This window comes from Acanthopagrus latus, chromosome 16 (genome assembly GCF_904848185.1).
Source record: "Acanthopagrus latus isolate v.2019 chromosome 16, fAcaLat1.1, whole genome shotgun sequence".
In the NCBI taxonomy this organism is placed as follows: domain Eukaryota; kingdom Metazoa; phylum Chordata; class Actinopteri; order Spariformes; family Sparidae; genus Acanthopagrus; species Acanthopagrus latus.
This window is the reverse complement of record NC_051054.1, coordinates 11,568,084-11,595,661: the sequence shown is the minus strand read 5'-3', so window position 1 is coordinate 11,595,661 and position 27,578 is coordinate 11,568,084. Positions and strand designations below refer to the sequence as shown.

The 27,578-nt window shown below is 43.3% G+C and overlaps 1 protein-coding gene across 8 annotated transcripts in view; it reads left to right on the top strand.

The window, feature by feature from the left end:
- esrrb (estrogen-related receptor beta) overlaps nt 1–26,734 on the top strand; it is a 46,699-nt gene extending 19,965 nt beyond the window's left edge. For 7 of the 8 annotated variants that reach the window (XM_037125484.1, XM_037125483.1, XM_037125482.1 and 4 more), the window contains 5 exons: nt 3,587–3,712; nt 9,828–9,938; nt 10,445–10,606; nt 20,036–20,305; nt 23,975–26,734. In XM_037125484.1, the coding sequence (XP_036981379.1) occupies nt 3,587–3,712; nt 9,828–9,938; nt 10,445–10,606; nt 20,036–20,305; nt 23,975–24,219 (914 nt within the window). In that variant the 3' untranslated portion in view covers nt 24,220–26,734. The remainder of the gene's footprint in view (nt 1–3,586; nt 3,713–9,827; nt 9,939–10,444; nt 10,607–20,035; nt 20,306–23,974) is intronic. The other variant, XM_037125478.1, reaches the window with a different exon arrangement.
- The last annotated feature ends 844 nt before the right edge of the window (nt 26,735–27,578 follow it).

The following is a 27,578-nucleotide window of genomic DNA, read 5'->3' as shown; positions in this document are numbered from 1 at the left end:
GTGCCCCACCAATCAAAAACATAAATCTCTTATTGAACCGTGTTTTCTTCCCATTTTGAACCCAAGTGTAAAATTGCTTGAAAACCAACTGAACTCAGTGGCCCCCTTTTTATATGAAGTAATAGACCTTGACAGTAAGCCTGTAAAAGTCAGTTTAGATTTTGATGAGAAATACCTGCCATTTTACTGTAATTTACTTACAAGACCTGACTTTCCCCTCTGTGCCCTGGCATGGGTCCTGAAAAGCCATAAAATAGATTGAGACAGATACTTATCAAGAGAAGAAGGAGGGAAATCTTTTTCTTCTCCCTTCACTCTGTAATGTTATTGGTAACCATACCATAACCTCTCTAAAGACAGATAAACCCGAGCATGGCCCTCGGGTTAAAGGGGTTCCCGCCAGCATGCTTCATCTCTGAAAGTGTAAGTGGCCGCACTATTACTCTACAGGCCAGGATTTCCAGGCATCATTTCTGAATGACAAGCTTACTGTAAAATATTTAATAGATGCACCCTTTTGAGTCAATGTTGAATCTACCCTTAGTAAAATCAAAACTTGCGTGATGCTTTGTTTGATAGTGTTCAGGGTACATTAATGCTTCCTTTACTCACTTATGTTGTTCAGAGTCACAAACTGAGTTAAAATCCAGTTGCTACAAACAATATAATTTACACACAAGACATTGATCATCTAAAAGCTATAGTATCTCTCCTTTTCAAATATAAACAGCTAAGAGCATAAACGTGAATATCAAAAATTACATTTTATTCAACAATTACAAGTTTGACCAAAACACAATCTATTTAACACAATTTAAGATTGAGCTGATTATAGAAATGTTCCAGAAGCAGGCGAAATATGTATCAGGACAATAAATATTGTGCATTCCTAATTTTCAAAAACTACAAATAAAGTGTTTGACTTACTATGACTGAACAAAATGACAAACAATTGAATTAAAGGCTTGTCACCACTGTAGTTTCCATCAGCATCAGATGTGATAAACGTAGCTGTTGTAATGTTTATTAAAAGACCTAAAAATCAATTTGGGAGCAAGTTCCATTATTGTGATTAATTTTTTTTTTTTTTATGCTGGAGCTAAACTTTTGTCTGCACTTATATGACGGACTGTGCCTTCAACATCAACATTTCTCTGATATTTTTAGAGTCCTGTTTTGAATAGGGGCTGCACTGATACTAAAACCCTCCCTCTCCTAAATATAAACCAAATGTAGAGATGAAGAATTAGTTAATCCCCCCCTCTCTCCGCATTGAGCTGAGAGAAGCCCCCTCCGACAGACCATCAGACGCACAGAGGGCTTGACAGGACAGGTGGACGGGGCGGTGCGTGAGCGTGTGTTTGTTTTTGTTTCTGGGGTGTGTGGTATCAAAGGGCTAACTCTCTTAGATAGCCACCAGGTGTGGTTTGTGCACATGTCCCCTCAGAAAGCAGAGGGAGGGGAGCAGGAGAAAAATACCCCTATAAACAAAGCGTCCTCTGGGACACACGGGGTCAATTGTGGCGGGTTGAGCCATGCAAGCAAACCTGCAACAGAGCAGACGCATGTGGGAATACGTTGTGTTTTTATAAGGATATAATGAAGTGAACAAAGATTTGATCAGACTTTTTTGATGTATTTAGTATTTTACGTCCCTGAAATTTGCTGATTGGTTAGTGTATAATGGGAACGCAAACCAAAAAGACCTCCATGAATCGATTCCAGTACAGCGTGGCACTGATTGCCTCCTCCCAGCATATGGGAAATGGATAGGATTATTATGGTCTGTTTCTGCTATGACAACAGAGAAAACAGACAGAGGGAAAGACAATCAGAGCTCATCAGCCGCTTTCCTCACACCTTTATTTACCCCAATCCCAAAGAGATGAGGAAAATTAGCATAATGATTTCTAACCCAGATATAAGGAGGAATTTCTAATTATTTATAACATCTTGGGACCCTCTACTTGATCTGTCCAATAATGTTAACATAATTGCATAAGTTGTCAAAGGATGTTGGAGGGCTAGTGGAGGAACGCCGTTGGAATATTACACAGCTTTCTGTTTCTCTGTACAGAAATGTGCAAGAGTGAGGGTCAGAGCTGTGGAGCAGCTGCAGGAGGTTGGGATGCAATCCTAATGTGCCTGTGTGTCAGATAAAATACTTACTTAATACATACTCTGTTAAAGGCGTTTCTGTACAGTATGTGTGTATGTAGCAGTTTCAACAAAGAGCTTTTGCTGATATATTGCTTACTTGCATGTAGTGGATGAGGGGAAAATATTGAGGTAATTCTAATGATGAAATTCTTTTTTACTACTCTACATTTTATTTCACTGTACGGACATACTATAACATAAACCCGAGGTTAAAAGAAAAGTTTAGAAAAATACCAATGTCAAAAGCTTTAAAGCTGAAAGCCCGCTCAAAACGAGCATGATTCAAATTCCTAGGCTGCAGTGACCATTATACTGAAACCCCTTATTGAAAACCCCCTGAATACAGTAAAATGTAGGGATTCAGACAGAAGCGGAGGAATTGCCTCACATATCCTGCCCTTTCTTTTGCTAATGCTAGAGTAGAGTAGAGCCGGCTCTTTTATTGTGCAGCAGTGAAACTCTTTTTCATTGCTCCGTCCTGGAATCAGACGCTGCGGTTGAATAATGCATAAGGCCTCTTGCCTGTACACTATGTAAATAGTCAACAATGGCAACAGTGGTAACAACAGGTTTGGGTCTGCAGGAGTATTATGTAAAGTGGTCAGGGGCAGCATGTCTGGCTCTCTAGCCTGCTATTGAGGCAGTGGCAGGCCCCTCTGAGCACAGGGGGACATGGCCTGCGCCCGCGGCCCAGAGGGGACACGCGCAGAATTAATGAGGCCAATTTACTGTTGGACCAGGGTGGCGTCTACCGATGGTTCCTCAAGGACTATTGTAGCTTTACCTCCACCCTACATCCTCACTCTTTACCTCTTACCCCAGCTTCTCCTTCTGCCGTGGCCCCCAATGCTGGAAGGTTGTGTTTCTTGTGGGAGGAACACCTGAACTACCTGCACAATACAGAAATGAATTCTATAGGAATCCGTGTGATTAACAAGTACCCGTGCCTGGATGGCAAAATATGATTTATTATAGACCATCTGATAGCACAGAGTACACACGGTATCAGAGGCAGCACTCAGTTTTTTAGGGTATATCACGATACATAATATATATGTGTGTCATGTTTTGAAAAGCACTTTGAAAATGCTAGGACTGGGTGACATCATCAAATATCACAACTTTTTTTGACCAAATACCTGCAGATATTGTTGGGCCAGACTTATGGTAGTCTGGTAAATTCAGGCAATGTAATCTCTTTACTGTAACGCAGCCTTTAAAACCAGGAAACAGACATTAGATCACATAAAAATGATATCCAAAATCGAAGATGATATATTGTCTCATATCACAAAAATAGATACTTCCTCCTCGTATTCTACCCAGTACTTGAATATCTGCACAAACATTTGGTCATTGCATTATAATGAATCAATCAACAATGGCTTGGTCATTGTTAACCTGCTCTCATTTTCCTTCTCCTCAGGTAACATAGAATACAGCTGTCCCGCCACAAACGAGTGCGAGATCACGAAACGGAGACGCAAATCATGTCAGGCTTGTCGCTTCATGAAATGCCTCAAAGTGGGGATGCTCAAAGAAGGTAAGAAGAGTAAGAGAATTTTTTTATTATTCTTACACCCCCAGAAACACACACTGTACGACTGTTGGTTCATAGCTATCATATACCCCCCCCCGCCAAAAAAAAAATGCCATTGATCTGATAATAAATTATTATAGCATCACACACTGGTTCTCACACGGAAGTCCCAGACTGCTTCAGTATTTTTCATCTACCAGCCCAGAGTAAGAGATGCTTACAGTCTAACTGGTCGGCCCTAGACAACAGTTCCCAGCCCCCTTGTCCTCCCCCTCGCTACACAGCAGTAAATAATGTGCAGTTGAGCTGGGGACAGAAATATGCTGAATAGGTTGATCCTGCCGTCTGAGTAATAGAAATGTAACAGTATTCCGCCTGGAAAGGCTCCGGCCAGGTCCCTGAGCACACACTCGGCACAGTCTCAGCTCTCCCAGGCATATTGATCCACTAAATGTTTTCCGAACATCTCAGCTCTCTTCCTGTGGATGTTTTTTTTTTTTTTAAAGTCACGCCATCAGGGAATTCAGTGACAATTAAACATGCTTCCGATGGATTTGTCTGGCCGGGTTTCTACCCCCCTCCCTTTGGCCACTGACTCAGTCCCCTGAGACACAGAGACTTGGCTGCTCTTCCGGGGGGAGACACCTATCCCTTCTCCCTTTACCCCATTGCATTAGTGGACGCGCTCTCATCTGCCTCTCTCTTTCTCACTTGTTGGTTGCCCCAGACAAAATGAATAATGAAAGATATGTGGCTTGGGGGTGAAGTGGCGGTGTTATATTTATTCAAGCGTCCTCTGGGAGCCGCTCAGGGACTCTGAGGAAACGTGTTTTCCTCAAGTGCTGATGAGTATGGGTCAGGTAGCACTTGTGTTGTGCAAAGTATGATTGTCCCTTATGGTTATACAGTGGTATAAATACTCTGCCAGACAGAGGCTCTGATAAATGGAATTCTGTGAAAATTTCCACTTTTAGGTCCTTCGTCAAACTCTGTACAATAAATATATCCCACCATTATTCCTCCCACTTTTCATTGGATAGTGGGATTTATGGATGCATATATATCCAGTTGCCACCTGAAGCCAGAGTCATAGCCCGTATGGATCTCCTCACAGTAACAGAATCCCCTGGACTGCACGCAGCCAGATAAAACCTCAGTGCCAGAAAGACAGAGTAATCGCATTACTATCTGATGAAAAATTTATGCCAATATATCATCTTGGAGAATAAGAGACTACAAAAATATGTAGCTGTGGCTGTAAATGAATGACCAATGTCAGGTCAGGAGTAAAAAGAGTGTAAAACTCAAATATGCAGACTTTGGCTAAGCCTGAGGTTCTAATGCACACTTCTGTGTATTCAGCACATTCCCAGAATAAGAATGACCCTTCTTTTGACTCAGCGGCTGTCATCACCACACTGCAACTATTGTCACCGCCTTACTGAAGTCTTGCATTGCATAGGTCTCTCTCAAATAACTTATATCTGTCACCGTCAAGATTACTCAACATTCGTCATGATTAGCTGAGAGACAGGAAGTGCATTTATAGCATAAGCTCTTCCTTGTGGTCCGGCACTTTAAAGTGCCACCAAGACGAAATGGAAAGAGAGACACATGGTTTGTGTCCACTGTAAGCTCTATGAAGCCGTCGGCTCAACGCCATGCTGGTGTAGAGATGGCCACTGCTCATGTGACTGAGGCTGCCACTTACTTTCATTACTGGAGAAAGGTCACATTGTGTCTCAATGGAAAATCACCTAATTATAACTTTACTGCTCCTACAAAGTACAGTGCTGCCCCCCAATGAATCAGAAGATTAAATCAGTCTCTGTCTCTGAAACAATAACAATATTAGGCATCTTCTGAGGTAATTAGAGGTAGATATTTATACTCTGAATGATACAATTCATAGGATATCAGTACTGAGCAGGCACAGAAGCTACAATCAGACCATTCATCTCAGGAAAATGGTCTTTGGAGATCAGCAGTCTGATTACAGTAGACCTGCCTACACCCTGTGTTAAGTCGCTGTACTTTCCGTTGACTGTATAAAGGAGGAAGTGATCAATAGAAGAATCAAATGTCTGGGGCAACAGGTTTTTCCTCTGATCAATGAAAACGGATCAGAGCTTAGAGCAGGAGAGAAGACAAGATACTATTGAGAGATTACATTGACATCATTCAGTGGTACTTCCTCTCTCTCTGCACAGACTTCCTATATTCCTCACTCGCTGACCCACAGATTCCCGAAGAGGAATGCTTTACATCTGTTGAAATGCCAAAAATGTTTTTATGTACAAGCAGCATTGAAGGACAAAGACACTAGTTTTTGTTCCATTGTCTTTGCTGTGTAACAGCGCATTGTGTAAAAGTAGAAAGTATCCTGTCTTATTGTAAGAGAACAGCGTTAAGGTCACCAAATTTGCTGAACAAAGGAGCAAAGTATATCTGCACTGATATACAATACACCACTCTTTGTTCAGCAGACTGGCATGCATAGAACAACCACATCCCACAATAGCCCCCGTCATTGTCACATAGAGAACATACACATAAACCACACTCCATTCACATGTGTGGCCCCTGAAATACTAGACATGTAAATGTCCACACGTTTGTCAGGCTGTGCATGTCATGAGGACGTATACAGTCTGCTTCAAATATGCAGAACTGGCAGTAATAATAAAGTAAAATATTGCTTAAAATTATTTTTTACATTTAGAGCAGTCTGAAGTTTACTTTCAGTACCATTTGGTCTGCAACGTACAATTATTATGTCCATTATTTTCCCAATTTGTTGATTAGTTCTTTGGTCTTTAAATTAGTTTACATTCTAAATAAACGTAGTGTCAGTCAGTGTTTCTCAAAGTTCAAGATGACAATATCAAATGTCTCATTTTGCTCACAAGGAGTAGAGTAGCTAACCTGTAAATGTGACGAGGGTGTCAGCATGGCAGCTCCTGGGTTCAGTGTACATGTGGGGGGGTGATGCGTGACAATTTTTCCGCTACACTCGCTCATCACCATTTGCGATTAAAAATGCTGCAACACACTTACAAGTATGCAAAGCTGGCGACAGGGGCCCTTTGAAATAGTGCTGACGGCAGTTTAGCGGGACGGCTTCCTTGAAAGGCAAGGTTCACCATGCCTTGCCATGTGGCCTTCTGATTTTCCCAGCTAAAATAGGGTCCACCTAAGCCCCCCTTGGCATTGCCAACCATCCCAGACATCCTGACACTTTCCCCAGGGAGAGACACCCAGAACAGGTGAGGGACTCTAAATAAGGGCCCCAACCATGGCCGGCCACACAAAGTGAGTGAAGACAGGCCCTTTTGTAGGAGTGTGCTCTGAAGGGGATTATTATTGTTTTTGGAGAGAAAGAAGAGCCCTAGGTCAGCTGGCCCCAGCCCCCACCCCGAGGCCCTGCGCTAATCCGTGCACAAATGCCAGCCGCCTTGGCTAAAAGCCCTCTCCCCCTGCACCCTGCTTTGAAGAGATGATACCCGAGCTCACCCGCTGCTACCCTCACTGCACTGTGTAGTGAGCCATAAAACAGCGAGATGACTTTGGATGAGGTGGTACTCAACTCTCTTCACACATTTATAACACACCTACTGTTTACTTTGGAGTCAGCACAACAGAGCGATCAGAGTCAGACCACTTAAAGCTTTGGGTGCCACCAAAGGGACATTTGAACCTCACAAAGGCCCCTATAAAGTCCTGGCCACGGTGCCCGACAGGCAGCATGAGTGAATGAATCCGTCTAGCTGCTCTTAATCACTCTCTCTTCCTCTCTGCCTGTATCTGGACAGTAAAATGAGACAGGTTAGTGCCAAGCTTTAATTCCTGTCAGCATCTGTTAATTATGGCCAGGACTGTTCTAATTAAAAGAGGCACCCATCTTACCTTCGTCGCTGGCTTTACACCGGCTGACACTGCCACATGACTCAACCGGCAGAGACGCAGCCACCTGGCAGCGGCCGAGGCTCATCGGGAGTGCCGGAAGAAACCGTAGAAAGGGGTGACATCACGTTTAACAATGAGAGGAATTTTCCATCTCTACAGTAGAAAAACTACCATCTGAGCTGAAGTGGAAGAAAGTTTTAAGCGCTTAGTAGACGCGAGTGTATGAAGGCTATTCTCAAGTCGCCTTCACAGAAAAAAAAATATTTCTTTTTATGTTGCTCATAAAGATGAAATTGTCATGGTGTGTGCGTGCATGCATGTGTGTAAAGCAGAGGTAGTTGCCTTCAGATGATTCCCTGGTGCTTGCTGGGAAGGATGAGGCTCTGTTGGGAATTGGGGGTAATTAGGTTAGTGGGTTGTCAGTGTCAGGAAATTGAAAGACAATCCTAATCAGATTTGTGTTTCTAGGGAATCAAATCATTTATATAAGTAGAAGAAATCTCTATTCTACATTTACATGATGATACAGTTTACTGGACCCTTCCTCCTCAGATGTGAGGGATAAAGGGGCTTCAGCCATGTCAGATAAGAAGTGAAAATCAGGCGTATTATATTTTGCAGAAATCCAATGTTGAATTCCTCTTTGTTAAATGAAGGCCACCGCTTCTACCTTACATCATCTGATTTTGCGCTCCCCCCTCTCCGTTCACCAAGCGACCTCCAATCACCACACATGGGACACATCCAAACTCATCCCCTCCAAGAGCACTCGCTGATGGGCAAATTGTATTAGGCTCATTTGCAGTGGCCACACAATGCCCAGGTTTGACACCGTCCTCCCTGTTATAAAGTGATGAAATCATCAAGGAAGTGCTCTGGCTGCGGGTGTTGTTCGCCCAGAGGACGCGGGCGGCTGACAAATTAACTCCTCCTCCACTGCAAGCTTTTCATTGAGCCTTTTCTCATCTGCCCTTTAATATTAAATTTGTTTGGTGGGGGTTACATTATGCATATAAGTTAAATTGAAAGGATTCTCCCTCTTGACAGGATTAAGATATCAGGGATATTTAGGCTGTACGGTCGCAGTGACATGCCCGGACAAATATGACGAATGCAAGATATAAATGTTTGCATACAATTGCATTAAATAACCAAATACCTGCCCGCTGGTATCAAATAAATAGAACAGCGTAGATGAAATATTTTAACTATGTTGAAAATTAATAGAATAGAAAAGACATCCAAATGGAAACATTCTTATCAAATAATGAGATAATAAATAACTTATGTTATGATGAGGCCGGTTTGACATTTACAGTATCAGTGCGCAACCTGGCCCCCTAGCTGTGGCTGGGGGTGATAAGGCCTCAGTGCTACTCCAGTGAAAGAGGGGTGAAATAAGGGTCTTTTATGGGAAAGCAATACCTAGTTATCTATCTGCAGTATGACAGCGGATGTTTTGTACAGTGTGTGCGGGACTGTTGTCTCCGCTTGTTCTTTTTCTGGATACCGACGAGCACATCACCTGAGCTCACACACACATACACACACACAAGCAAAGAGGCATGTAGCTGGCAGCTAATTAGTATGCAGTCTGCCTCAACCCCAAAAGCTAAATAATTAGAGGGCCAGTCTGTGAGATCATTGACCCCGCGTTAAATATTCATATGTTTAGACCTGCTCTGGGCTCAGCTGTGTCACAGTAGACCAGCCAGGCATGGACCACATATGGGAAGGCAGCCATGCCTCTGACACATCCGCACACCCACACACACACACACACACATACAGGAGTGAATGCTCACACACGCAGACACACTCCTAGCCACTCTGCAGATCTTTTAAAATACTGCAACAGAGCATAGAGCTAATGATTATTTCCATTATCAATTAATCTACAGATTAATTGTACATTTGATCATCATAATTTTATTTCATCCAACCATCAATCTATAACTCAAACCTATTCAACATCATAAATACCTAAAAAGTAGCAAATCCTCACATCTACACTCAAACAACCACTTTCACACCTGATCTTATACAGAACATGTTGTTTCTGATCATCATTCCACATTTCTAGTGTAATGGACTGACATTTATTATGTGTACCTTTTTGTCTGAGCCTGTTATTTGCATGTATTTGATATCCCTTAAAATCTGATCTGGAAAAAATACCCTTCTTCATCTCATGTCCCCTCTTGTCATTTTTTTAACCCAGGAGTTCGTCTGGACCGTGTGCGAGGGGGCAGACAGAAGTACAAGCGGAGGTTGGATGCAGAAAACAACCCGTACCTGGGCCTGACGCTCCCCCCTCCCACCAAAAAGCCTCGTGAGTACTGCTCCGCCACTAAACCATTGTCTTGCTCCTCTGTCAACATGCAGGGAAAAAAAACTGGTAAAACTGCATGTCCCATGTTTGAACTGTTGACGGATCACTGGTCAGGCATATAGGTCAGCTATTGTTGTGGTCCGTGGTGAAATATGGGTCTGATAAGTCTATGAGCGGATGAACAGTAGTAAAAGACGACACTGATGACACAGTGCTAGAGGACACTCTCGGTCTAACACATACATTTCACTCCACTCACATGCATTCTGTAGGGATAAGAGCTTTCAGTGCCTCCGTTTCACTCATACAAATTCAAGCTCCATCCATTAATTTGCATAATGGGACGAGAAGGAAAGCGAGACCACCCCTCTGCCATGTGTTAGAATTTCACAGATGTTTATCTGCTCGCCGCATCTTTGTGCCTCACTGAGCATTGCGGTGTTATGACCTTTGACCTCTGCTTTGCTTTGACACCACCTCACCCCTCCCTCCTCTTCTATCCCCAGTCACAAAGATAGTGTCTCACCTGTTGGTGGCAGAGCCAGAGAAGATCTATGCCATGCCTGATCCCACCATGCCAGAGAGTGACATCAAGGCTCTGACCACGCTGTGCGACCTGGCTGACCGCGAGCTGGTGGTAATCATCGGCTGGGCCAAACACATCCCAGGTATAAAACAGATTATTTTTGCTTCCGCTCTCCTTTTTTTAAAGCCGTTTTTCTCCTATCCACACACTCGTGCACGCAAACGTAGATAATTAATGACAGCAGCTCATCCAGCCTCGGGGTGTGTGCAGGATGGAGGGGGTGCAAAATGGACAAAGCGCTGTAAGGAACAAATCAATAGAGTGCATCTAAAAACCCGGCATTGAATGGAGAGGGGGACACTGAGCTGGTGCCAATGTATGTTGTAATCACCAGGGAGATTTAGAACAAAGTTGGGGCCCTGCCCAATCCAACGAGACATCATATCACACACAGACAACCACATATATGCACACACGAATGCACACAAGCACACATACATTGAATTATTGATGGGCATAATCATGTTTCTTCCTCGCCCCATAGGCATTCTGATAGACGAGGTGTTAGGTTATAAGAGGCTGTTGAATTAAGGATACAGCACCTCACGTCAGCAGAGATTTTGCTTCCTTCAAGAGTTTTGCCTCTGATTTTGACAGAGAACGCATTGTTTGGCCGCTCTTTTTTTTGCAACCGAGGCAGATTCTCCTTGATCTTGAGTGTGACCCCCATAACTCTACAACATTACAGTGCTGTAGGCATCGAGGGGGGGAAACAAACTAAATGAATGTGTCCCTCGGCGGCACCTCCATAACCTCTTCTTCTCATCAGCATAACTTGGACAGGCAACGGAGCTGTCAGCATGCAGGAAATGTGCGACATCACTACAGCACTGACGAACACTCTGCCTTTCTCACACACACATACATAGATACAAGTGTGGGCTTCGCGTCAAATCAGGTAATCAGAAGATACATTTCTGTCCTAATTCATAGATTCAGAAGGGTCATTTATTTTCCGTGATGTGGACTCCACCTGACCTCAGCCAGGTGCATTTTGTTCTGAAAAGGTATTAGAGTACTTCTCAGAAGGAGGGGTATTAATCAGGTACAGATCTGATAGTAAGGAGATTAGAGATGGATATGCTCTCAGCCCCGGCCCCTTACGCGTCTAAACTGTTTGGATCACTCCCCACAGGCCCTGCGTGGTCAGCACACTGAGAGTTTAACAAAGAGCTTAGTCAGGACTGGATCACAACTGACCCGATAACACACTCTCATCGTTGTGACCCAAAAATTACACCGGCGTCGCAGACACATGCACTAAAAAAAACATTCGACATTCCTGTGCTGGCTGCTGGAGGCATCGCTCACCGAGACGCACATATGTATGGATACAGCAGAGAGAGTCTGTCATCTTTTTATCTTTTACTGTGGAAAAATACAAAATACTTCACAGGTCATCTGAGGCCACTGAGTGAGCAGGTGTAGTTAATAATGTAGTCCACGGACCAACCCCATGAATCATATTCTTAACACACCATTTTGTTGTAGGTTTTAACTTTGTATCCTCATGTGCATCATCATTTTAATATCTGTACACACCAGCTCGGATTTTGTGTGTCATCGCGTTGAAGCCCAGTTAATCAGATTATACTAACACGTATTGTACAGTGGATAGATTCATATTGTTAATGGGATTTGCCCCCACAGACTGCGGCAGAGGACTTTCGTCATTCCAAATGTGTCGATAATGATCATTTAACCCAAAACCTGAGGCAGTAAGCCTTGTCAGTCTGATCCAACTGTGACAAGTACCTGGAACTGAATGGATGCTACAAATGTGCTGCACCTGCGAGATGGTAGACTTTAAGTAGATTATTGAGATCTGTCTCTGTAGAAACTTCACACTTGTGCTTTTGTTGTATATTTGGTCATTTTTAAACATGTTGTAAAATCTTTTCTTAGCCCAGGCCTGTTCTTTTTAAATTGATATGAGGTATTGAAATTATATCATTACTTGATACAAGGCGTGTTCATTATATTCTGATATGTCTTTCAAGTATGCATTCAAGTAAAGTGATGTAGTGTTCTCAACTTAACAGATAGTTTGACCTGCTCTATCACTTTATTCCCACTTGGTCATTATATCCACATTACTGATGTTTGTGTATCAGAATGAAAGTACCAGTAACCACCCTTTTATTTACATTCCTTTTGTTGTGTTTTCCTCAGAAATATCATGAACATCTGATTTCAAAATAACCAGACATATATTGTGTATCACTCTTTAGCCTTAAAATATTGCAGTATTATTTTAAGACCATATCGCTGCAGTCCAGATTTAAAAGAAAATTTGACAGGATAACGTCTTCCACTTCAGCTGACTGCTTGGTCTGTGTCCGTCCCTTTGGTGGTGTCTGTATTAGGACAGTGGGTGTCCTCTGGCCATGAAATGGCTGCATAATTGAGTTGTACATGGCTGAACCTGATCAGAGACGGTTCACTGGTTGAGCGAGACTCCATGCACTAACACTCCATGCAACAACGGTACCCCAGGGCAACCTACCATGCGCGGCTCCTACAATATTTCTCCCTCCATCCGCTGCGGGACAAGAAAGGAACAGGGGGAAAAAAAACTGCTGATTGCATTCTGATAGATTTTTGCAGCCTTAGGCAATGGAATTAAAAAGATTAACAGTTCATTATGAAGTAGACCACATTGATTAGGCCATTGACAGATGGGCCAATAACCGAAGTCCAAATGTAACAATTTAAATGTCATGAAAATTGGCACTTACCTTCTCCCAATTGATTTTTAATTTCCCCTATTCTCGGCTAACATTTGAAAACGCGTTTCAAAAGTGGCATAATGTGGAGTCGAGTGGCCCTATTGAGTTTTAATTGGAGGGCGATTGGAGGATATCAAAGCCCTGTCATTAGTGTAGATGGTATCTTTGCCTTACAGGGTCCGATGTCAACTTTGTCCTCCCGGCTCTATTTAGCACACCATGAAAGGTCAGTTTGCACACATGACGCGCTTTTTGGATTTTACAGTGTTTTTTAGATGAAATAAAAATCAATTAGATTGGGTGAACTTGCTACCTGATTTTAATGAGGAAGATATTGAAGGCTGGTGTCACATATCAAAAGCCTTTTCACAGGTTTGAATTGCCCAACTGCAGCCTTGCCCTCACTCCGTATCTGCCTTTGATTAATTGATAATCGCTGCGGAGCTTTCGGACACTAGTGTCACGGCTCCAAATAGCACCATGCAGCAGAGTCAAAAGCGGCTGTTGCCTGCGGGGGGTAGGGTCATTAGGAGCAGTGTTAGGGGGATGTTGACAGATGGCTTGTTGCTCCTAAGGTGCTAACAACCTTTGACACACATAGCAGTCCACTGTCCACCCCTCTGGCCCCCTTCCATCCCGTTAAAAGCTGCATTTCACTCCACCCAACAGGTTTAGGGAGGAACTAAGTTTACTGACAGCTTCAGTACACACAAACCTGTTTACCACTTTGACATCTCTGACTACTTCAGGATAACAGCGTGACCCCTATGGCACCCCACATCCTTTCCCACCCGTGGTGGGAATATCATGTGCTCATATGTAAAAAAGGCCATGCACGCTGCTTATACAAGCGGTGCTTGTTGTTTGGTGTTTGTCAGCTCCCATCCCAGCTTTCCCGGCCTGAATGTTTTCAGCTGGGAATTCTCAGAAGGCTAAAGGGCCAAGCAAACATTGACTCTCTTCTGCTGCTGCTGCTGCTGCTTTACTCCTACACAACAAAACATATTTTTGCTCTGGCATGTCACCCCGAGAATGTAAAATATTTAAACAGCATTTAGAGGTTGTGTTTTTGCCTTAAATTAATTTAGATTTTTTAATTGAACTTTAGAAAGAAGATAAACATCCTCCGTGTGTGTGATTGCATCTTTCCTTGTTAGATTCAGACCAGATGAATCTGATGAAATGATCTTGTTTGCATTGTTCTATTCATTACTGGTGTTTTGGGAATATTCATCATCTGTGCTTTATTGGATTCCAGCTCATCAGCTCTGCTTTTGACAGACAACCGCCTGGCGTGTTGGTTGTTAGCATGGAGGCGGCGATGTTAAAAAGAGATCGCGCCTCTTGTATGTTGTCGTGTTTGTGTCAGCTCAGCCCTCCACCATAATCACCCACCCCATCCACCCATCAGCCCACCCTCCTCCAGCCCCCTCCGGGCTCCTGTTTTCTCTTTGCCATTAAATTGTGAAATCTACTTACTGTGTTGCCAGCCTGATCCCACTCAAGCTGCGTAATCTCCTTGTAATAGAGTGTGAATACTGCCCGGCAATAAATCAGCACCTCATCAGTGCACTTTATTAAATATAGACACCAACAGACAGCTCTTAGTATATTCAATTTACCCTCTGACGTAGGCTTCAACACAGGAGATAAAGATAGATTGAGCAATCAGGTGGATGCTGAGGCCTGAACCCCAGGCAGGAGAGCGGGAGGAAGGCGGAAAAGCTGCGGGGAGATTGAGATGGGGGCGTATTGGAGGCAGACAGGCAGTCAGGAGTGTGCAGGGCCACGAAAGGGACATCTGCCAGGCAGAGTGGGGGAGGGCTTTGTTTGGTTACTGTGACACATGAGCAGGTACATCCAGCTTTGTAATTGTGCATTTGCACCGTTCGTATTGTCACCAAGTTCAATCTGTACCGAATACTACGCGTGAAGCTGTAGCAACAATGTAAAAATCTGCGTCAGATTGCATGTAAAATATTCTGCAGGAAATCTTATATGCTGATGTGCCTTTAAGTAATCGTCAGCAGAGCTCCATCCCTCATTAAGCAATGTTGCTTGATGGCAGCAGAGATAAATTATGTGTAATTACTGGCAATGATTAAAGCCTGATTCGTCCTGTTCTTTGGGGCTACACAGATGTATGTAACGTCAGGATTGGGCAGTGGGACCCTTGGGAGGGCTAAAGACTTCTCCGTCAGGGTCAGGAGGTCATAGGGTGCAGATTAAAACAAGGGGATTACTGTATTTAACGTTCTTCAACCTCATAACGTTCACAGGCTAGTGGTCAAATCACCCATTCCCCTAGCTACTTACCACGGGATAATGGGCTGGTTATCACGTCGAAGAAGGCAGATAGTCGGCTCTCCTGAAAGCGAGCGCCGGAGCAGAAAAAAACAAGATTAATTTTCTTTTTCACTGAGTCGATTTAGTTTGTATTGACACGATTTTGTCCAGTAAAAAAATCAGCCTTTGTGTCATCAAATCAGCGAGAGAGGCTCGCAGCAAAGTGAGCTGTTTGTGTTGCACATGTCGCCGGACTTCAGGTCAAATTATTTATGTCAAGCGCAGCAATTTATTACCAAGCTGCTATTGATTGGGTCCTCCTGACGCTGTCATGTAAATTCAAGAAGAATCATGGTCGGCAGCTGCACATAAACACACCCAGATATACACAAACAGGCCTGCACACACACACACACACACACACTATTATGAAGCTGCTCAAAATTGCCCTTCATTCATGTATTGGCTATTCATCTTACATCTCACACTGTAGCGTGTCACTCTGCCAGATCAGAGGAATCTATACAAATCAGAGGTGCATACATTTTCCTCCTATCTTTGTCTTTTTTCTTTTTTCTTTTTTTTTTAAACTCCCATCTAGAATAAAAAGCTTTGATTAAGAATAAGCTTATGGCAGCATGATCATTCAGCTCAGTTTGAGGTTAGGGAGAAAAAAAAAAAAGACGTGCCGAACCCCTGGGGTCCTGTTAGGGGCAGTTTTACTCCAACTGGAGCCCGGAGAGCACTTGACTTGGCTGAGGTGAGATTGCCGCTGGGCAGGAGTCTTCAGGGCCTGCTTGTCCTTCTGATAGCCAGCCATGATAGATCAGCCCCTGTCCAGCCAGAATTACTCTCTTTCCTCTTTCTATCTGCCTTTTCCTTTTCCCCCTCGTGCTCCGGTCGCCTTTTCGCTCACTGACGCTCTTCTCTCTTTCTTATCTCTCTTCCTCTCTGGCTCATATCTTCTCCTCTCTTTTATCCTCCATTTCTCTCTCTCTCTCTCTCTCTCTCTCTCTCTCTCTCTCTCTCTCTCTCTCTCTCTCTCTCTCATTTTTCCCCTTTCTCTCTCCCTCCCTCTGTCTGCTCTGTTGTCTGATTGAGGGTGAGTTACGAGGGGGCTGCAGCTGGAGGGGGCCACCGTGCCTCGTAATTACATCTCTTTTTATTACCCGCGCTAATGGCCCTCGGGGAGAGGGAAACAATAATAAATTAATAGAATATGAACTCCGGCTCAACAGAAATCTCCAGCATTTCATTTTGGACCGTCCTGTGCTCTGGCAGATGAAACGGCGCTCTGATTAATCTCCGCAAGGGGTTTTGAAGCAGCCGTCTGTGGGTTTGGGCTGCCCCCTCCTGCCCACAGCCGAGGGCTTTTGGGGAGATAAAGGGAGAGATGATGATTCTGGCTTCTGTTGTTGGTCTTTAGTGGTCTTGTTTTCACCCTTTGAGCTTTGAATGATGGTGTGCTGATGAAGTCCGTGGTCACTGGGCTGATCTGTAGTGTTCGTCACCTGATTATATTTTTGTTCCTTTGTCTAGATTGAACATATTTTACGTTTAGTAATTCTGAAGGTGAAAATCCCTTTGAAACATTCAAACTGGACAATATTGTTATCTAAGTGTTGTCTCCTCCTAGTTTAAAAGGCTCCGTTATAGTAGTGGATAATTTTCTGAACTTACCGGACTGTTTTACAGTGAACACTTTCAGATCATTATTTATCAAAAATGTATATTTGATTTTGTTGCCCAGTACTAACAATTATAAAGTAAGGGTACTTCAGATTCAGAGATTTTAATTACCTATATATATCATGTATCATGTATCGCTGAAAATGTTTCAATATTATTTAAAGGCCATATCACCCAGCCTTTGGACATATGATTGCTCTACCAGCAGGGTGCTTAAATCAAAATGAACAAAGAAAAACTCTGCATTGTTGTTATCTCCGTATTCCAGCCACAAAGACTTTCAGACAGAAGTCTGACGGTGCACTCAGCAGTGGAGTGGAAAAGGCCCTTCAAGCGCACAGACAGGCCTCTTTGATTTGGTCAATATTGTGTCATGTTTGGTCAAACCCCGCCAAGGCAGTGGGCTGGAAATGAAGATGTAAATATTGATATTTCATTAGAGGAAATCACCCACTCCGACGGCACTTAACCGGGCCACCTTCAGAGTGCGGCGGCCGGAGCGCAGTGTGACCTGCGGAGTCGGGAAGTCACTTCATTACTCGATTAAATTGAGTGGAAAAAGGCGAGGCAACGACACGAGATCCCATTTGGAGCGATAATTTAGGCCCTGAAGAGAGGGGATGGAGCAGGGGAAAAACACTACCTCTCCATCTCACAACACTGGATTAAATTCAAGGACTTTTAGCGTCAAAGGTAATTGTAGGCTGCTGGGCTGCATGTGTGCATATGGCTGAGAGGTGTCCGCCGTATCAGAACAACTCTAAAGCCTCTCCAACAAGCCCTGAACGAGGCCTTCACATGGGCTGTCACATTGGGAGCAGCGCTTTAGTTCCGCTTCAGTCCTCCTTGGCATTAAAAGGCTCGACAAAGCCTTGTCTGTGATTGTGATGCCAAACCTGATGCGGCAATCAAGACCGCGTCCACGCTTGCATGACAATTTCCCTCCGGCCAGTCCACATTCTGTCCGACTTAATGGCCATGTATGCAGACAAGGAAATAACACAACAAAACATTTTAAGATGCAGTCTGGATGTGTGTAATGGCAGAGGCCTTTACAAAATATGGCTTATTGCCTCCACTGATAATAGTCAAGTGTTTTGAGTGCTTTCGGCAGTTTGCTCTGTTGGGTCTAATTTAGGACTCTTCAGACCTCTGACCGGTCCAGCCGGGCGCCAGCACCTTTCTGTTAGCACTCTATTCTACTGACTATTGATTCCCCTTCAAAATGTGAAGGCCCTCACATTCTGATCACAATCTGTTAATTAATGTATCCTGCAGCTCTTCCCCTGCAGTGGTCATCACCACGATAAGGGAAATTGAACACTCTGGTACTACTCTCTCCCTGGCTCTTCTTTTCTCTCTGCCTGTCTCTCTCTCTCTCTCTCTCTCTCTCTCTCTCTCTCTCTCTCTCTCTCCATCGTGTTTCTTTTTCACTTTCTCTCACACTTCCTCATCATGCTTCTTGTTCTTCTCACACGTGTGTGTGTGTGTGTGTTTGTGTGTGTGTGTGTGTGTGTGTGTGTGTGTGTGTGTGTGTGTGTGTGTGTGTGTGTGTGTGTGTGTGTGTGTGTGTGTGTGTGTGTGTGTGCGCTCTCATGGTGTCCTGGCAGGGGGAGATAAACATCAGGCTGGTGGCTGCACCCCAGTGAGATCATTTATATTTAAGAGAAAATGTGGGGCATAGGTGCGGCGAGCGCCCTGGTCAATACAGTAATCTGTCGCCTCTTAATCACGCCGTGGCAGGTAGCGTGGCAGCAGCAAACTTGTAAAAGCAATCATATTAATCAGGGGTGGAGCTGAGGAGCCTAATGTGCTGTCAGAATGAGCCGCCTGCAGGCATGCTGTGCAGGAGGAGGGGAGGTGGGAGATGAAGGGGGGGCTCATGCAGTTTATTGACATCTGAAGGGTAGTACGAAGGGAACAGGGATGAGATGGCTATCTCTCGCTTCCTTTCTCTTTTTGCCTTTCCCCTCTTTAATTTGTTTGAGTTTCTCACAGCTCATCTTTTGGGGATCTAGCAGTTTGTTTGATTTAATGTTCTATTCTGAGCATATGTAGAGGTGCTGAAGGCGAAGTGACAGCGATGTGACGCGCCCGAGCTCATCAGCTCTTCCTGCTGATGTTGGAGAGTGAGGCCTTGGGTTTAAGCAGGTCTTCAGAATGGGCTTGAACCAAGTGACCCCCTTGCTCTATTTATGTGGGCACATTTATGTGCATAGATGTCATGACCAGCACGGGCATATGTGTGTGTTTGTTTTGCTGGTTGACACATGTTTTGCGTATCTTTGTATGTTGCTGTGTGTGGGTGTGTGTTTGTCCTCGTCACCTCCTCCCGCTACACAGTGCATGTCATGTCCTCAACCCCTCCAATGAGAATGTGTCTCAGTGCTAATCCGCCTCACACCAATAGAAGTGTGACAGGATACAAGGGGGTAACCACATGGCTTTGTGTGCCCCGGACCTTTGCACCGATTTACTGTCCTCACTTACAGTAAAGCCCACTCAAGTGCTCTGACACCGGCTTCAAAGAGCACCTTCCACTGTGCATTTAAAATTAAACACCAGTCGCTAACATGTGCCTCGGCATGCACTCTGGGCTACCGGGAGTTGACAGGTCATGTTTGGTTTACTGATCAACTCCAAGTGCTTTCTGTTCTTTTACTTTGAAATACTTTATTGTGCTTTTCTTATGATAAAAGAGGACCACTGCCTGAATCATGAAAGAGGCACAAACATATGCACATACATTTTATTTTTCCCTTGTTGGTCCTCTTGTCCTCATCCACTTTCTCCCTCTGTCTTTGCAGGCTTCTCCTCTCTTTCTCTGGGAGACCAGATGAGCTTACTGCAGAGCGCCTGGATGGAGATCCTCATCCTCAGCATCGTGTTCCGCTCGCTGCCGTACGAGGACGAACTGGTGTACGCTGAGGACTACATCATGGACGAGGAGCACTCGCGGCTGACGGGCCTGCTCGACCTCTACGTCTCCATCCTGCAACTCGTCCGCAAGTGCAAGAAGCTCAAAGTGGAGAAGGAGGAGTTCGTCACCCTCAAGGCCATCGCTCTCGCCAACTCAGGTGAGGCATCTTCAGCACACTGAAGCGTCACAAATAATGTTTGGGCATCGTGATTTTTAATTGAGGCAAATTTTATGTGCATTTTAATGAAAAGTGCATTATTTAAAAATAAGCATGACAAAAGTTAGAGAATAACCTTGATGGAAAGTGTATTATTTATTATTTAGTTATTTCAGATAGTATTTGATAACAATTGTTTTCTTGTTTTAATAATATCAAATCAGCAGAAATAATGCAGTAAGCAGTTCATATTTTAGACACAATCTTTCAAGAATTTCTATAATCATTTAATATAAGTATTTATTATCAGTTGAGGAACAGACTTTGGTTTTGAATATATATATATATATATATATATATATATATATATATATATATATATATATATATATATATATATATATATATATATATATATATATATATATATACCTCTTGTTTTGTGTCTGTTATTATTTGATTCTACAATGCAATTTATTTTTGTTTTTAAAACATTCTTATTATTCCCAACCTTTTTCCAATTCATGTTGTAAAAGTAATGTACTATGTGAAATATGACATTAAAAAACAACAGATGAAAAAGCACACAATACATTAAAAATACTCTGAATTTGTAGCTTTATTTTTTTTAAATCAAGACATTCAGAATATTTCACCTTTTCCTGACTGGACCTCTGAGTAATGCGCACTAGATGGTATAATATCCAGAAACAGCGAGTTATTGTCTGACACAGTTTCAGAAATGACATTTCTTAGTTTTTCAGGAGTTTTCCAGTGTAACCTTTAGTTTGGAGCGTGAGATGGAGAGATGGAGGGAAGATAAGGGCAATGTTACAGGAAAGAGGGATGGAGGAGTGGAGTGGGGCTTTTTTTTTTTTTTAATTGAACACCTTCCATGTTGTGGTATTTCTCCAGCGCTGCCTCTCCCCTCTCTTCCTCTATCTCCATAACAGTAGCTGCAGGGCACAGCAGCCACGGGAGATAAATTTAGCATTTCATTAGGAGCACAGGGGCTGTCAATAAAATGTGTTAAGTCGAATGGAATGAGTATCAGGGAGTGATAGGCCTCGTTTGTTCCAATGCCGAGACGGCACGCCGCTATTGACAGGCTGCTTTTTGAGGAGGCAGGACCTGTCCCCGCTCTGATCAATGCATGCCTGGGTCACTGGGCCGCTTTTCCCTTGTTTTGTCCACGGCTGAAAAATGAAAATGCTGATGGTGGGCCTTTGCTTTCAGACAACAGAGCTTTGGGAGGGAGGTGGGGGAGAGGAGAGCTGGGGGTCGAGGAGCAGGAGGAGGAGGAGGAGGAGGAGTAGGACGGTGTCCGGAATGTTAGAACAAGGTCTCTGGGAGATCACTCTCCCGGGAGCCCCTCTGTCTGACAGCTGTGAAAATTCATAGCGATTGATTTTGTAATTAGCAGTTTATCAATCGGATCGACGTGGGCTCACTGATGGATTGCGAGGAAATTGTTTCTTCAAAGTTGTTTTTTTAAGACCGCCCCTCCTCCAAGGACTACAAGCTGTGTGCTCTCCTGCCCTTTTTTTCCTTCCCATCTGTTGAGATGTCTCTATCGCTTCTTTTATTCTTTCCTTCTTTTCCCCCTCGCCGCAAAACATTCAATTATGGCAAGGTTCGGATCAGGTGTATGGCTAAAATGTGCTTGTGTTTGTTGGTGTGGAAAAAAAGGAGCAAAATATTGGTTTGACTTGTTAAAAATGAAGCTTGTTAGATTGTGAATTCAGCCTCTGTGAAAAGAACAAGCGATAATTATGTCACCCCACATCCTCATTTGAGAGTATTTTTTTTCTCCTTTTTTGCCTTTTGTTCTTCCATCCACCCCCCCCTTCTCGCCTCCCCCTCTCCCTCCCTCCCACATTCACTTTACAAAACGACCTACTTCATTTTACCACTGTGGATTTGAAAACCGTCAGGGTGAGAAATGTCTCAAGGTCTTGGGAATACAGTTGTTCCAGTCAATGAATTTGGGGCGAAGTCTGAAATCTGTTTTGCCTTTTATTGTCCCGTGTGGTAAAATATGCGCCGCCAAGGTGAGACGAGTCAGGCAGCCAATGACATGCCGCCTCCGGAGTGCCAGACACCGGTTAACCAGTGAGAGAAAGCGCGACCCTGGACTGTCCCTGAGAGAGGCTGTGAGATAAAGACAGAGGCAGGAAAAAGGCGAGAATGAGAGGGGAGTGCTGTAACATGATGTACAGTAGGATCAGAAAAAAAAAGTGTGGGGGGGGGCGGGGGGGGGCAAAAGCGTAGCGAAACATTATAGGAGCAGAGAACACTGGAGAAAAGCCAGACTGAAACTGTAGACTGATCTAAAACTGGCCTGGAGGGGAGAGAGATTTGGGCTGACTGAAGCTGAGAGAGTCACAGTTTTTCTTGTATAGAGAACAATATAATTGGAAAGGTATAGTGTTACTCTGGTAAACGTTAACGTCAACCATACAATTAAAATTTGAATAAAAGTCTTAAAGTATTGCATATCAAATACATTTTAATATTAAAAGTAAAAGTAAATTATTCATATATATATGCATATATTGTGTATTACTGGTTGACCAGTTATCAGCATTTTTGTGAATCAGATTTGTTTGGTTTTCCATTTTTGGTTTATAAAAAACATAGCTCTGATATATATGAAGTATAGCGTAGCAGATAATGGATACACTCAACTAAAGTACAAGTACCTTAAAATTGTACTTAAAGGGTTACTTTTAAAAAACATGTTTACACATTAAAATGTGTCCGCAGGTCTTGAGGAGTACTACTGTAAACTGCACAGGTGCCTATATCACCCACAATGATGAAGGGAATTTATCAGATTACATGCAGCTTTCTCTGGAGCTACAAACGGCTTCATTTGACTTTTTTATGTATGCAGTTGTAAAACAAAAAAAAACCTTTCACACACTTAAAAGTTTAAAATTGGTGAAGTTACCCTTTAAGTAAATGTCTTTAGTTACATCCCATCACTGCAAATAATAAAAGAAATGTTCAGGAAATGTTTCTATTTATATAACTAGTTTCGTTGTTTGTAAAATAAGCTCATTAGAGTCTGTTTCCCCTCCAATCTGATGGTCAGAAGCCCCTCTGAGAGCAAGAAGGAAATTAATTGAAAGGAGGTGTTGTATTCATCTCAGGCTCGTTTATGGCCTCCAATTCTCTAATGGAGCCCCCTTTTTTTTCCTTGTTTTGTCGCTCGAAAACAATCTGTCCTCTGGAACAGTGAGGTGTTTAATGTGTACTCACTCAGCAGAGATTGGGTGCTATTCATGCCATTGTTACTGGAGGATAACATTGATTTTCAGTCCCGCTGGTCAAGGGCCATATGAATGTCCCCCCCAGTCCACCAAAGATTAAATATATAAATAAATAAATGAAATAAAGCAGATGTTTTTTTTTTCTTTTTTATGATCTATTCTTTATCTTGTCTGGGTGTGAGTTACACTGATAGTGTGTTCCCTTCCCTTACTGCTACTGGCAGAGCAGTAAAGATCAATCATGAGATTTAATTTTGTTTTTAGAAAAATCCATTTCCCATCACTGCTGTTATATTACCAGTGTCTCAAAGTGCAAACTACATTTCATAGTTTCAGTTGTTTTTTTTTTTCTTTTCAAATTGGAAAGTCTTCATGTTTCTTTCTCTCCTTTCAGACTCCATGCACATAGAGGACATGGAGGCGGTCCAGAAGCTCCAGGACTCTCTGCACGAGGCCCTGCAGGACTACGAGAGCAGCCAGCACCAAGAGGACCCCCGGAGGGCGGGCAAGCTGCTCATGACCCTGCCTCTGCTGCGGCAGACGGCCACCAAGGCCGTGCAGCACTTTTACAGTATCAAGGTGCAGGGAAAGGTGCCCATGCACAAACTCTTTCTTGAGATGCTGGAGGCCAAGGTCTGATGGGATTGCAGCGGATTGGCCAAGCCGAGCTGAGGGCAGCATCAGCAAAACGGAAAGAGACTTGAACCAAGACTGAGGGTACTCAGGAGAAGGAGACCCCCCACGGACTGCTCTAGGCAGGACAGAGACTGACCTCTCTCACTCCTCCTCCTGGAGCCCTGGGACACTAAATAAAAAAGAACAAATGCAAAACTTGGTTATTAGTATAAATATAAAAATGATGCAGATTAATTTAAAATATATAAGAAATACTATGTACAGTAATAATTTTTTTGGTTTTTGTTAATTGTCAGTGGTCATACTGTATATGAAAAGGACCCTTTTGCCCCTCAGCATCTTCAGAACAAGTAGTTGCCAGATCTTGATAACAAGATAGAGGATTCTTTTTTTTTTCATAAAACTAAAAGTTCCTTAAATTTGTTCTGAAGAAAGCAGAGGTGTCAACAACACTTGTCTCACACATGTGTTTTTTTTCTTTGCCTGGACTTGACCAGGACATGTATATATTTATTATTGGAAGACTGAGTGTACAGTTCAAAGTCTGGTGACCTCGGTGGCCATTTTCTCTTGTTCCCCCTCTGGAAAAAAAAAGAAAACAAACTAAAATTGTTACCTAAATGTGAACTCTTATCAGTTTAAATGTACTTGGATATACCTCTCCAGAGCAGTAAGCTGTGTGATCTTTGTGGATCTGTCCTCAGAGTGGAAGACTTGCTGGTCCCATTTTTAACCAAACTAGCATAGGCAGGTACAAGTAGTCAGTCGTCTTATTCTGTAGTAACTCAGCAATAAAGGGAGCTGTAGGGAAGCCGGGCTAAACCTCCTATCCGTCATGTGCTTTTCAATGCTGCTTTAGCTAAAAGACCATGCCTGTGCATCTCAGTCCCACCAGTCGGACAGACCACTGTTGCGCACTAGTGTTCCTCCTCTCTCTCATGTGGCGGTTTGTGTCGGTGCTTGCTCATGCAACCCATTGAACCCCAAATTTGGTCATTGTTTTAAGCCGTGGAAATTGCCTCTTGGCATGCAAATAGATGACCCGATTCGAGCTAGGTGAAAGATGATCAGTGGGTTCAGTGTGGCAGTATCAAAGGATTTATGCCGGGTGGCAGAAGTCCAGGAGATTCCATGTTCAAACAATCAGAGGCCCATATGTCAAACACTCTATTTTGGGCCCCTTTAAGCCTGTGGCAGAGTCATCCCACACACAGGGAGCAAGGTGCCCAGCATCTGCTCTCGCCATTTTAGACACCTCCCGTCTTTTAATAGCCGCGCCTGCGTTTACAGAGCTTCAACCAAACGGAGGTAAATGGCAGGTGCAGAGTGGGAGCAGTGGCACTTCACACTGGGTTTATTTTTAACTCAGCGGGAGGTTGTTGTCTGCGCGGCATCCCTCCAGGAGTACATCAGACACGTGGAACACTTCTTGACCTCATGTTGACACAGTGGCCAGTGAGGAGTAACACCCTTCCCACTGGCCAGGAGGCAGGCATCTGCGAGGAGAGCTCAGGATGCACAAGCATGCACATGTGAATAGCTATGCAAGAAACAAAGTGTCAGCATGCTTCAAAGGGTAACAGCAACCCAACAGTGTGTCAGTACAAGGTGTGATCTCTGGTGGGAGGAAGAGATCTCGTGCTCCCTTCTCCCTGTGTTTAGCTACATGTCGTTACACTGGATGTGAGTGATACTGTAGTCCAGTCCAGCAGAGAGAATGTGTTGGAGGCAAATGCTTATACTACTGAAGGATTTTATGTGATGCGATAAATTGTGGCGCTGTCACAACAATATGATACTGTGATCAAAGGAATCCCTGACATTGCAGTTGGGTAGAGTTGCCGCCATGCTTGCGATATCAATGGCTAGCACCGCTCCAGCAGCCGGCAGGCCCTTTTCTTACAGCAGCCTGATTGGCCGCGTAATGGAGGATGCCTTCCCTCTCCAGCACCCAATCATCCCAACGTAAACTAGCCGCTGTCCAGTTAACAAGCTCCATTGTAGAGGGTGACAATATAACTTGAGTTATTTTACTGTTGTGCAATACAACAGGGACCAATTCTGACTGAAACCATGCTAAAAGCATGCTTTTACTTAGATTTGGGAGAATTTGTATGCTGTTAAGTAACATATTCTAAATCCCTCTAATCAGAAACATGTATCCTGTATATCAGAAGAACTATATTTGATTTGCTCCTCTGATAAAAAAAACAAAAAACTTTTGTGCTTGTTTCAATAAAAGTGCAGTAATAAATGAAAACTTTTGCAGAAAATCTTTACAACTAGAATTTTGTAGTGGCCCGAGATGATCAGCCATAAGAATCACAACAATGGGAGTCCTCTCGTCTCCCTGTTTTTCTTTTTACCTTGCAATATGGCACTGTGTTAAGTAAAAGAGAACATGTCTTACATTACAAGCTGTGTCTAAGTGTGTAAATATATTAGCGTCAATACAGTAGGTTGCCGAAATACCATTGAAAATAAAGTATGCAGCGCCCTGCTGACTACTACCTCATTATCTTATTGTCAATATTTCTGATTGAACACTTTCTGCTCTTTATCATCCTCACATGTCTGTGACAGACCTGAGCCATCCATTTTTTTAAATCACAAAACTGTTCCTCCCTCAGTGCTCCTGCCAAAATATTTGTAATTGTAGTTATTGATCTTCTCTCCCCATTCATTCTTCATAGATTTGTTTGTAAAGGTAAAGCATGCTTCACGTCGACCACGTGACTGGGCCATCAGTGGGTGTGACCCCCATTTTGGTTACGAAGCGGGTATGTGTTTTTATGAACATCAATGTGTCAGAATTGGTCCCTTGATGATAAATTGCGGACAGGGGCAGGTGACTGATTTCCTGCTTCTGTGCTCTGAGTATTTATGGTGTGAAATATATCATTTGGCAATGGTGTACATTGATATCTCTGATCGTTAAATCACCAATATCTGTGTAACTTTTATGTTTTGATTTTCAAAAAGGTAAAGGATCAATGAATTAAATACTCCCTGAACTCTGTGATTCTTTTGTGGTCTAACGAAAAGAAACTGTTGTAAAGCAAACTTTGAACAGTTTCATACGTTGCGCGGGTGAGTTTAGCAGGTGTGATGTTTGTCACGTTTTCTGACTGCCATGAGTTATGCAGGTATGTGGTCATATAAGAAACTTAAAAGGCAAAGGTCCACAAACCAAACACTGGCTCTACAGATGGCCAATCACAGATTAATGGGGAGGCAGGGGGTATTCAGTTGGTTGCAGTCAGCAACTCCACCTCTAGATGCCACTAATGTCCTACACACTGGACCTTTAAGAAGTCACCAAACAATGCAGACAGTGCAGAACAGGAATATGTCTCCAATTT